Genomic DNA, 12980 nt, shown 5'->3' with positions numbered 1-12980 from the left:
CCATGTTCTCCTCCATGTTCTCCTCTCCTCCATGTTCTCCTCCATGTTCTCCTCCATGTTCTCCTCTCCTCCATGTTCTCCTTCATGTTCTCCTCTCCTCCATGTTCTCCTCCATGTTCTCCTTCATGTTCTCCTCTCCTCCATGTTCTCCTCCATGTCCTCCTCCATGTAGCTCCTCTCCTCCATCTTCTCCTCCATGTCCATTTTATCAACTTTTTTTTTGTCATACTTTTTTTTGGTCAACTTTTTTTCGATCAAATTTTTGTCATATTTTTTTTCCAAACTTTTTTAGGCCAACTTTTATTGTGTCATACTTTTTTGTCAAGTTTTTTTAAATACTTTTTTGTCAACTTTTTATTTTTTTGTCATAATTCTTTTTGTCAACTTTTTTTGTCATGCTTTTTTTTGTCAACTTTTTATTTTTTTGTCATAATTTTTTTGTCATACTTTTTTTTGTCATACTTTTTATTTTTTTGTCATACTTTTTTTGTCAACTTTTATTTTGTCATACTTTTTATGTCAACCTTTTATTTTTTGTCATACTTTTTTGGTCATGTGATGACATGACTTATTTCGTGGCTGGCGTGGGCTTCTGGACTGAAGCATGTGTGTTGCTGTCACATGGCAACAGGAATCACCCCAATACACACCAAGGGTTTGAACTGCAGGTGGAGTTGAGTGGGAGTCATGCGAACACAACACCCAAAGTGCCCGACCACCACAATCTGTGAAACCTCGTGCTCTGAGAGGACAACAACAGCAGCAACAACAGCAGCAACGACTGCACATCAGGACAACTTAAATGAAGTTAATCAACGTTGTGGTTCCCTGGATCCTGAAGGAAACGTCACTTTTTTCATCATCTCCTGGTCTGATAACGGGCGCTGCCGCTGCTGTTGGTTGCTGTAAAGCATGAGACAGAACGTAACTGTGGTTCCATGAGTTCAGTGCTGCTTACAGAACTGAGAACGTTGTTTTCAGCGGAAGAGATGACTTCACACGGAGACTTCAAAGAGAAGCATCCATTAGTGTTACTGGGACGCGTTTCAGTGCAGATTGAGACGCAGTTTGAGATGCAGCGTTCATAGAGAGGGGGGTCATGACTTTTTGTCATACTTTTTTTTGTCATGACTTTTTTGGTCATTTTTTTTATCATTTATTTTCGTCATGACTTTTTTCTTATGACTTTTTTTTGTCAACTTTTTTCATCATGACTTTTTTGGTCAACTTTTTTTCGTCATGACTTTTTTTGCCAACTTTTTTTTTGTCCTACTTTTTTTGTCATTTATTTTCGTCATGACTTTTTTCTTATGACTTTTTTTTGTCAACTTTTTTTTGTCATGACTTTTTTTGTCAACTTTTTTTCGTTGTGACTTTTTTCTTATGACTTTTTTTTGTCAACTTTTTTTTTGTCATAGTTTTTTCTTATGACTTTTTTTTGTCATGCCTTTTTTTGTCCTATTTTATTTTGTCATACTTTTTTGATCATACTTTTTTTTGTCACACTGAGGATTAAGGGAAGAGATGACTTCACACGGAGACTTCAAAGAGAAGCATCCATTAGTGTTACTGTGACGCGTTTCAGTGCAGATTGAGACGCAGTTTGAGATGCAGCGTTCATAGAGAGGGGGGTCATGACTTTTTGTCATACTTTTTTTTGTCATGACTTTTTTGGTCATACTTTTTTTATCATTTATTTTCGTCATGACTTTTCTCTTATGACTTTTTTTTGTCGACTTTTTTTGTTATACTTTTTTTGTCAACTTTTTTCGTCATGACTTTTTTTGTCAACTTTTTTTTGTCGTGACTTTTGTCAACTTTTTTTGTCATTTATTTTCGTCATGACTTTTTTCTTATGACTTTTTTTTGTCAACTTTTTTTTGTCATGACTTTTTTTGTCAACTTTTTTTTGTCATGACTTTTTTTGTCAACTTTTTTTTGTCATGACTTTTTTTGTCAACTTTTTTTTGTCAACTTTTTTTTGTCATACTTTTTTGTCATTTATTTTCGTCATGACTTTTTTCTTATGACTTTTTTTTTGTCATGACTTTTTTTGTCATGACTTTCTTTGTCATGACTTTCTTTGTCATGACTTTCTTTGTCATACTGAGGATTAAGGGAAGAGATGACTTCACACGGAGACTTCAAAGAGAAGCATCCATTAGCGTTACTGTGATGCGTTTCAGTGCAGATTGAGACGCCGCGCTGCAGCGTTCATCGGGAGGGGGGAGGCGTACGAGAAAGAAACGTTTGAAAAACGTTCCCACCTGGAAGTCTTGATGAAAGGGTGAGAGATTTTGGGTGTGAGTGAACTTCATAGTAACAAAACACCATCGCTGTTCCTCTCCTGCTCTGCCCTGTCTTCTTCCTGTGTGTGTGTGTGTGTGTGTGTGTGTGTGTGTGTGTGTGTGTGTGTGTGTGTGTGTGTGTGTGTAGCAATCGTCACACACTTTATGCATGACATCGCATAATCTCGTAACATTTCAGGTTATTTGCTCTTTGACTTGCTCTGTTTCTGTCCAGTATTTTTTTTTTTAAATTTCGCTCCTCAAAGATGAGAAACAACTTTATCATATTACATTTCAGTAACACTATTATAGGAAGCAACTCACAACATTAGAAGCCGCGATGCCCAGGGGCAAAGATGAAACAAAAGGCCTCATTGTGCCCGTCTCTGGCTCGGCCTTCCTTACATCCACAACTACATTGAGGCTTTTTACAGTATTTTAAAGGGCTCGGCGTTGGCCACAACGTAGCGAAACACTTCTCCATGCAGGGGACAACGACACAATTGGACAACCACCACATGCGACAACTGACCAAAGATGAGGTCAGTGTCTCTGCCTGTGAATCAAAAGCACACAACGTGTCATCAGTAGCCACTTCATTTGCAAGAATCTGGCTGATATTCGAGTGTATGAGGGAATACTCTGAATAGAGGCGCGGAGGAATTGACGCCTCGACAGCAGCTGTCGAAAGCCCCGAGATTAATGTTCTTGTTAATCCTTTTGGAGAAAGACACCTACTATACCCTCCTCTGTCTGTGCTCGTCCTCACAGAGGCTCTACACACACACACACACACACACACACACACACACACACACACACACACACACACACACACACACACACACACACACACACACACACACACACACACACACACACAATTTATACGCCATTATATACAGGCGATATGTTGTATTATTTCATACAAAGTGTAGAATAATTTACTGTTTGCTCCTAACAGACATTAGCGTAGCAACTTAGCAACTAGCTAGGAGTTTGGTGTCTTTTTCTAACCGCTTTAAAACAACAAAAATGGATGTGTTTGTCTGCTTTAACGTAAGCTGCAATAGCAACCTTACACAGTGTTTCTTGGCTTAAAGAAAAATACAAAAAAATCCCCTTTTCTTTAACATAAAATCAGATTTTCCTCAAGACAATCTCCTCCTCTCTTAAAAGCCAACGTTATCCCAACGAGTGTGTTCTTCCCGGCCAAAGTTTTTACCCTTCGTGACGCTGTCCAGGGCAGCACACGAGACGAGGGAGGGACATTTCCCCAGTGTGTGTCTTTATGTGTGTCTTTATGTGTGTCTGTGTTACACACATGTCCCGCCTGTCAACGGACACGCCGCTCCCTACCATGTCCGCGCCATCAGGACCTCATTGATTGATGCTTTTCTGTGTGTTAGGGGAACAGACGAGGAGCCAAGATCCCAGAAAACCTCAAACCACAGAACTCAAACTCTCTCTGTTTGGTGTCATCAGACATCATGGAAAATGTGTCGGTGCCACTCGAAGTGACAGCGGTGAGAAACTCCCTCTTTTACCACAACATCCTGGATGGGAAGCTCGACACATGACGAGGATCAGCACGGGTTTAGATAGATAGATAGATAGATAGATAGATAGATAGATAGATAGATAGATAGATAGATAGATAGATAGATAGATAGATAGATAGATAGATAGATAGATAGATAGATAGATGGATATATGTATAGATGGATAGATAGATGTATAGATGTATAGATAGATAGATAGATGTATAGATGTATAGATAGATAGAGATAGATAGATGTATAGATAGATAGATAGATAGATAGATAGATAGATAGATAGATAGATAGATAGATTGATGTATAGATAGATAGATAGATAGATAGATAGATAGATAGATAGATAGATAGATAGATAGATAGATAGATAGATAGATAGATAGATAGATAGATAGATGTGTAGATAGATGGATAGATAGATCTTCAACATATGATCAGGATCAGCACGGGTTTGGAGGAACCAACATGCTCCATCACTGCAATGCAGCGGTTCATGTTTGATTCATACGCGATGTCTCCGGTGGGTCTTTATGGGGCCGGAGAACTGGCGTTGTCTTATGAGTTTGGGTCCCACAGTGGTGCTACATGTGAAAAAGGTTTACAAGTCCTTGGCCCGCCGAGTTAAACAAACACAGAAGCTAACCGTTCCTGACAGTCGGTGAGGTATCGCGCTGAACTAGATGAAGACACAAGGAGAATATCCGCTGAAACTTTCCCTCTTTTCCCCCCCGTGTCTCTCGCACACAATGTCGAAGCCAAAAACACAAGTTATTTTTCATGACACCAGAGGAAATTGTCATCATGGTAGAACAGGTGCCTCTGCTGGGTGGAGGACACGGCCAGCGCTGCCCGACAGCCCTCATTCGCTCTATGATGAGGAGATGGTGTGGGAAGTTTGGAAAGAGTTGACTCAACCAATAAACAGCTCTTTTTGACACCGCATGTCAAGAAATTACAGAACAGATGTGTAGGTGTTGTAGACCAATAACACATGTCGACCAGGAGGAAAGAGGGAGGAGGGAGGAGGGGAAAAGGACAGAAGGAAGGAAGACAAAAGCCCCATATGGGGAAGTAGGATGGCAGAAGCAAAAGACACAAACTAGAAGACTAAGTAAAGAGAATACTTCTATCTATCTATCTATGAATGTATCCATCTATCTGTAAATGTATCTATAAATGTATCTATCTATCTATAAATGTATCTATAAATGTATCTATCTATCTATAAATGTATCTATTAATGTATCCATCTATCTGTAAATGTATCTATAAATGTATCTATCTATAAATGTATCTATTAATGTATCTATCTATCTATAAATGTATCTATCTATCTATAAATGTATCTATCTATCTAGAAATGTATCTATTTATCTATCTATGAATTTATCTATTTATCTAAAGATCAATCCATCTATAAATGTATCTATCTATCCATGTATCGCTTCACAGGCGTGGTGAGCTTGACAACTGTATCAACCTCTTTGGCTGGTGGCCTCTAAAGCTGCCTCCTCAGGTTCCCGACATGAACACGCATGTACAGACTGTCAAGCGGTAACAGCCGGCGATGTACCTGGCTGTCTCGTACACAAACGCTCACAGGCTGCACGCCAACTCAACAATTGAATCATTGGACATACCGCGAAGTCGAGAGGTCTGGACAGGGCCAACTATTCTGTCTTTTTTCCACCCAAAACGTCCGCACCGTTCAAACACCACTTTCTAACGACGTCCACAGCGAGAGCCAGCATATAGATGTATCCATGAGGTCATTTGTTCACGTCTTGAAGGCCACGGTTTGTCGTTGACATCACTCGGGTTTGAGCTGAATGAGAAGCGATGACATGAACGCTAATCTGAATAACAGTGGACGGCCACGCCAGCGGATTTGTGAGGCTGTACTTTGACCCAGTGACTCTTGAGCTTAATGCTAATGGTAGCATGTTAACAAACTCACAGTGACAATGTTAACGTGCCTATTTGGAGCAGCTATAATGTTCACCATGTTCACAAACTCTCTTTAGCATGTAAGCATGCTAATAGTTGACTTAATAGTGGCTATATAAAAAAGTTAATTGTCAGACTTTTTTTATCCAACCACCATAAAGTCAAATGTTAGCATGGAAGCATGCTAACATTTGACTTAATGTGATTGCAATTCATCCAACAAAATGTCAACCATTGAAGGCGTATGATCCATCTTCTCACAATGAAAATGTTAACATGCCTATTTTGATCAGCTCACCATGACCACAAACTCTCTATAGCATGTTAGCATGCTAGTTTATTTAGCGAGCACAAAGTTGAGGCTGGTGGGAATGCTAATAGTTATTTAGTTATTACCCAAAGACCTGGACACATCAGATATCATTTCATTTTGACTTAATGGTAACTGGATAAAACTCTCTGACAATCACCAAAGTGATTGCAATTTATCCAACACAATGTCAACCATTAAAAGGGGTATGATTCATCTTCTGGGGACCATGAATGCCTGCACACAAAGTTCTGGCAGTCCGTTTAACAACTGTTTAGCTCTTTCACTCTGGACCACAGTGGTGGCCGTTTAAAGAGCCATCAAGCTAGCAAGACAGAAAAACAATCACAAATGGAGAACCCTTTGATCTCTGAATCACCACTGCGGCCAGCAAACACAACAACATCCATGAGACGGCGCAGAGCGTCTGACCTGGCGGGACATGGTTGGGTGTTGCAGGGCATCGGTCCAGTGGCCGGTCTCGATCTGAGGTTGCAGTAGGATGTGTTCACTTGCACTCTCAAGTCTTTGTAGCACGCGGCCTTGGTGTTCATCTGACCTGCAGAGGGAGGCGGGAGGGTGGGGGATTATTATTGGCACTAATGTATTAAAACACCAGTGTTATTGAGCGAGCTGGCTCTTTCTTGGTCTTGGAAACAGCTGTTTGACAAACTTATTTAGCACAAAACAGCATTGTTGGCTAAATCTTTGGATGCTATCAAATGTTTGCACAAAACATACCTGCAATGTGAAACATGTGTATTAATGTTACAACATTTTACCTTGCAATATCTTCTAGTAGTTAAAGGCATGCTGATGGATTTGATCAGCATTACTGTGTAGTGGACCTCAGGAAGATTAGCGGCCGCTAAGGCGTCAGCTAACGGGGATCCAGTAAATGCTAATCCAGATCCAGTAAATAAACTAAACTAAACTGTTACTAAACTAAACTGTGTGATGTGCAAGGAACTTTTTATCTCTAAAACATAAAAAAATTGGCATCTAAAAATCCACTTTTTTGATTTATGTGAAACATGAACCCCCGGCTTTACAGATCAGCCGTTTGGTATTTGGCCTTGGGCTTTGGTCAATCTGCACATCCTCAGTCATTCGGGTCAGTTAGTCAGTCACACTCTTTAATAACGCAAACGACCCCCAGCCCGTCGTGGCCTACAATCAGGACACAAAGAGGCGGAGCTGGTGAGGTTGGACCTGCAACAGACCAGGGTGGGGAACTTTAACCTGCAGTGTCAATCAATAGGAACTCCACACTGGGAGCTTTGTTCACACTCCAGTGCACACGCACACGCACACACACACGCACACACGCACACACACGCCGTGCCAGGGTCTCCCGAGGTCAACACAACACAGTTTTCATGTGTTTGTGTGTGCTCCTTTAATACTAGGCCTCAGGTGGGACAAAGGCCACTGGTCAAAGTCATGCATGTGTGTGCTTGTTTTCCCCTTTAGCACATGTGTGTGTTACTGAGTGTGTGTGTGTGTGCATGTAATAGCAGGTCTCCAATACAACAAGAAGAGGTCCCACCAGTCCCAAACAAGAGCTATACTCATGATGGGAATGCCTCCCTCTCCATTTAACCTGCAGCTAAAAGGACAGATTAGAGAGGTCAGACTGAGCTTTAGATGACGACCGGGATCGAGGATCTGGAGGTGATCCGTTCATTTCATCCAACGAATAGACTTTTAAATAAGTTTAGGACCATACCACACTCTGAACACATCTCAGTTAAGAAAAACACACGTTCAAAAACAACCTTTCAGTGGGATTTGATGATGCAATTACAAACTATTTGTGTCATGCATGCTTACGCTTACCTCCGGCACACGTCGCTGAGCATTGGGCGCGTATGATGGCCCACGTGTAGTTGTGTTTGATGTGGTTCCTTCTCTCATCCGCTTTCTTCAGAGTGTATTCCCAACGTACGCCTGGGTTCCTGCCCTGCAACAAGATCTACAGGAGGGAGAATGTGGTAAGAGCCATGCGACCAAGCACAAAGAGACACAGAGTTGCACCAATACATGCATGACTTGATATATAAAGTGTATGACATCCGTCTGTGTCCGGGGATTCTTCACCTCGATGACGAGCGTCTCATTGGTGGGGCCGGTTGATATGAAGCTCTCTGGTCTGTTGTACGGTCTCTTGTACTCAAAGATAGCTCCGGCGATGGGGTGTCGGCCCGGCCAGTCCACCGTCCAGTGGCCGTTCAGGTAGTAGCGCCTCTGGGTGTCCCTGACAGCCAGGTAGGAGCTGGACGTATTCAGTTCCATCACGCGGATACTCCGAGCTCCCGCTGGGATCGTCACCACCCCGTAGTACTCTGGGAAAGAGGACAAACAGTGACAAAAGGCAAGGGAAAAGCCAAGGAGGGGACCAATGAACGACTGTGACTTACGGTTGGTATAATGCTGCTTGCTGTACTGCCCTTTGTAGATCTTGCAGGTGGAGTTGTCTCCGCTACACAGCCCGCAAGCATCAGGCACAGCCGTGGAGCCCAAAACACGATCGCAGCCCACTTTCTGTGGGAGAAAAAAACATTGATTTATTGAAGAAAGTAGATTATATAGCATACAACGTGTTGTGAACTATTGTTAAAACAAACATGACATTTAAAGTCGTGGTGAAACAGCACAACGCGGGCGTCTACAGATGTTCTCCTGGTGCTACATCCACACTCCACTTCAGAGACGTCAACTATGACATCATCGAGCGCTGACTTCCGAATGCTTTGAAATCACTCTTCAGTCTCACTGCTCGGACTTTCGGGAGCATTACCTCACACAGTCCGTCGATGCAGACGTTAGAGCTGTCCTGTGAGCAGAGCGTCCCGTCCTTAACTTTGCTGGCCAGAGCAAAGAAGAAATCATATCCCTCTGCAAAGCAGTACAGCTTACAGACGTCTTGATCTGGAAGGAGGGAAAGACACACAGGAGACTCAGACAACAAGCGTGATGTGGCAAAAACCTATGGAAGCCCATTTCCGCAACAATTTTTTTAAAAACTTTTTTGTGAAAAATAAAATGTTTTTTTTTTGTGAAAAATGTTTTTTTTGAAAATGTATTTTTATTTTTTGGGTGAATTTTTTTTTTGGGGTGAATTTTTTTTTTGGGGTGAATTTTTTTTTTTTTTGTGAAAAAGAAAAGATAATTTATTTATAAAAATAAAAAATAAAAAAATTGAAAATGTATTTTTTGGGTGAATTATTTTTTTTTGTGAAAAAGAAAAAACTTTTTTTTGTGAAAAATAAAATATTTTTTGGGGGGTAAAAAATAAAGTCACTTTTTTTGTGAAAAAATAAAATCACTTTTTTTTTGTGAAAAATAAAATATTTTTTGGAGGGTAAAAAATAAAATCACTTTTTTTTGTGAAAAATAAAAGATAATTTATTTATAATAATACAAAATTAGTTTTTTGTGTGTCATAATGGACTTCCATATAACCCTGGTTTTCCCCATCTTTTTTTCTTTTCTCTCACCGTCCACTCTGGTGTACGGCCTCCAGCTGTAGTACCACCCTCTGAACTGTTTGCCGTTGAACTCGGCACACTGCTGCGCCCTGTACTCGGCGGTGTCGGGGGGGCAATCCTCGGTGTTGCACAGCTTGTACGACCTGAAGGAGCCCTCGCAGAACCGTCCCCCATACGCGGGTCTGCAAAGAAGGAAGGAAAATGAAGATTTAAAGATTGAGATGACAAAGAAGAACATTGCATTTAATTGTAATTCCATGTAATAGATGCACATACTTGCCCATATATATATAAATATATGGGCAAGTATATATATATGGCTGTGTGCAAGTATGCCTTTGTGAAGGGTTCTCCAATCACAGGTGTATGTCCTCGGGCTATGTTCCTTAAAATCTCTTCCACGGGTCAATTACACCTTCTCTAAGCCCTCTAATCTCACTTATCTCTCAGATTCTCTTTTTATATGTCTGCATTTCATCTTTTGCATTTTTAAAAATCCCTTCTCTGTCATCTCTCCTACCCCTCCACCTCTCCTTCACCTTCCTGTCTCTCCTCATGCCTGTCTTTGTCTTCCTCACCCTCCACCTCCACCATCTCTCTCTTTCTCCTCAACACCCTCTGTCTAATTTAACCCGCCACTTGTCAAGGATCTTGGCATGACATGATAAAGAGAGAGGAGGCCCCGGCATTTGGGAAAGGGCCCCTCTACTGACGGAGCAAGAGCAAATAATCCTGAGTGACTGATGAGTATAGAGACTAAGTGAGCAGATAAGTGATGAAGCGACAGACCCGTGTGAGTGATCCTCACTATTTTAATCACATGTCTTAATATACTCTTGGCCTTGAGTCTTGCATTCACAAACAGAGCAAACCAAAACATATAGTCCCTTGATAATCTTCAGTGTGTCCTAAAAATGATAGGAAATGGTCGACAACAGTCAGTTTTAGTTGTGGGTGTTATCCTCGTTTTGAGCTTTTAGCATTTTTAGCATCCTTTAGCATTAGTTTACTTGTTATGTGTTTGGTGAAATGTACAAATACTGTTTTACTTTGAGAGAAAAGAAGAGTTAGAAAAGAAGATTGCTATTGCTAGAGCTAGGAGATGGTTAGCTTAGCTTAGCTTTCCATTACTGGGGGAAACAGCTAGCTTAGCTCCTCCAACAAAGCTAAAAAATAAAATGTTTAGTGGACAGACAGATATCTGCTTAAATTCTGCTAGCAGCTTGTAAAAAAGGCAATTACAAAGAGATGGAAATATATGAGACGGATTTGTTGTGTTTTAGAGAGGACAGAGCAAACCACACCCTTTTTTTTGTGGTTATTGTCGTTTGTTTTTCATTTCTGTAGATGTGTCTTTCTGTCTTCAGCAAAAAAGGCAAAAAAAAGAGTAAAAAAATAAAATAAAAACTAAATATTTGTGTTTTTTGTTTGGGTACCATGCAGAGTTGAGATGCTACCGATCTCCTCAATTGTGTTGCTCACATGCACTGCTACACACTTTGTCGTTCGGGGGCCTGTTACTGTGTGTTACTGTGTGTTACCTCTACCTCGGGTTGTTGCACTGCCGCTCTCGGTAGGTGACTCCGCTCTCGCAGCTCCGCGAGCAGGACGACCAGGACGACCACTCGGACCACTGGCCGTGCTGAGGCCTCGGGCCCTCGTCGCCCTGCTTCACACACTGGCCCCTACGACACCACTGCGAGGACGACAAAGAAGGACGTTATGAGCCGATGGAGGGGATTAAGATGGAGGCAGAGAGGCTGAGGCTGCAGAGGAGGGAGGCGCCAAAAAGTCTCACAAAAGCGTCAAAAACATCCAGACTTTTCCAGTGGACCCAGCCCCCGTTATCTTCTTTATGATGGCCGTCTGTCAGACCGTATAATACGTCCTGCATGACATAGATTTCGGGTTTAACTGCCGTCAGAGAGGTTGTGGTCCAGTCCTGGTTTCAGAGTCACAATCTATCAGTGCTGCTGCTTTTTGGACAGCCTCTACTCTGAAGCTTTCCCCCAGCTAAAGCTAACAGGACTGAGCCAAACACGCCAAACTGAAATGTGGAAAAAACGGTGTCATACCTGACCAGGATATTCTCATACAGTAATAGTCGTAATATTGCCTTTCATGTTGACCTACAACCGTAACAACATTAGCTTTTCTTCTTCTTTTCAAAAGCAGTGAAAGTAAAACACAATCACTATAAAACAAGAAACAGGTTGGAAAGAATTAAACCAGAGCCAGCAGGGGTTTTTTCTTTTTTTTTGACCAAGCATTAAAAAAAATAAATAAGCCCAATTTGGTGAGGCAGGGAGCCATGTGCTCTCATGGAGCCACCAGCTGCTTCTTTTTACCCCACATAAGAGGAGCGTCAGTGGGGTTCACCACCCCTCCTGAGCGCAGCACCGAGTGGACATGTGTTCCACGATGAGGCAACCAGGCGAGGCCGGGAGAGAGAAATATTAAACCAAATGGCAAAAGAAACGTAAATACAGTGTGTCGGATGGGACGACGGAGGTTACTGCATGCACCTTTTAAAAAACAGCAAAACGGCTGAGTCATCACCAAACCAACCAATCGTATTGCTCAAAAATTAGCAGCACTTCACTCCCCAAAAAAAAGTCCCCAAATGTAAAGTGAGAATCACGACTTAGTTGAAGCAACATTATGTCACATGGCTGGTCGCTAGCACCAGATTTAGCTGGATTTGTGTGTGTGTGTTAAGATGACTTTAGTCCCCACGGCTCATATTGACACACACACACACACTGTATGCAACACACACACACTGTGTGCAACACACAGCCCACTCGTGCATTGGTATTGATTAGTGTGACATATATTAAGCTGGTCTTGTTCGCGTTGTGTGTCTGTGCCTGCCCACAAGACACACACACACACACACACAAGAACACACACACAGCCTCACACGCCCCACCGACTAATCTGGAGGTCCCGGACTCCAGAACTAGAACAGCTGATTTCCCCCTCAGTTTTCCCCCTGCGGCTGAGTGCCACAGATTCCTAAGTGAGCCTGTCATTGTTTGTGTTCAGTTAATTGTCCCGTGGAGGGAAAGGGCGGGATTAAACCATCAAGTTCAATATATTGAGAAGCAAAATGTGGACGAGGGGCTGTCAGGGGAGAGAGAGGGTAAGAGAGAGAGAGAGAGAGAGAGAGAGAGAGAGAGAGAGAGAGAGAGCGCGAGAGCCCTGGGGGGAGAATCATCTTGAAAGAAGTAAGGAATGAAACAAAGAATAAATAAAGAGCACAGATTGCTTTTTGGCGCCGGCCCCAATGGCATATTTTTTGTCACGTCAGCAACCAAACCAATTGCAGCTGCTCCCCGAGGTGAAATAACGAAGGGAGAGCGTGGTACCGCTATCAAAAAGAAGC

General features: G+C 42.0%; 1 protein-coding gene across 1 annotated transcript in view; it reads right to left on the bottom strand.

The window, feature by feature from the left end:
- LOC137799534 (A disintegrin and metalloproteinase with thrombospondin motifs 16) overlaps positions 1-12980 on the bottom strand; it is a 52243-nt gene that overhangs the window by 9311 nt on the left and 29952 nt on the right. The window contains exons 12-18 of the mRNA XM_068596330.1: positions 11140-11288; positions 9602-9774; positions 8902-9032; positions 8522-8645; positions 8202-8446; positions 7941-8076; positions 6534-6660 (exon numbers count right to left, since the gene is read on the bottom strand). Of these exons, the coding sequence (XP_068452431.1) occupies positions 6534-6660; positions 7941-8076; positions 8202-8446; positions 8522-8645; positions 8902-9032; positions 9602-9774; positions 11140-11288 (1085 nt within the window). The remainder of the gene's footprint in view (positions 1-6533; positions 6661-7940; positions 8077-8201; positions 8447-8521; positions 8646-8901; positions 9033-9601; positions 9775-11139; positions 11289-12980) is intronic.

The sequence above is a fragment of the Clinocottus analis genome, unplaced genomic scaffold (assembly GCF_023055335.1).
Source record: "Clinocottus analis isolate CAN_PGR_092001 unplaced genomic scaffold, fCliAna1.0.p SCAF_36, whole genome shotgun sequence".
Taxonomy (NCBI): Eukaryota; Metazoa; Chordata; class Actinopteri; order Perciformes; family Cottidae; genus Clinocottus; species Clinocottus analis.
The sequence above is the reverse complement of the archived record's forward strand: the minus strand, read 5'-3'. Positions and strand labels throughout refer to the sequence as shown.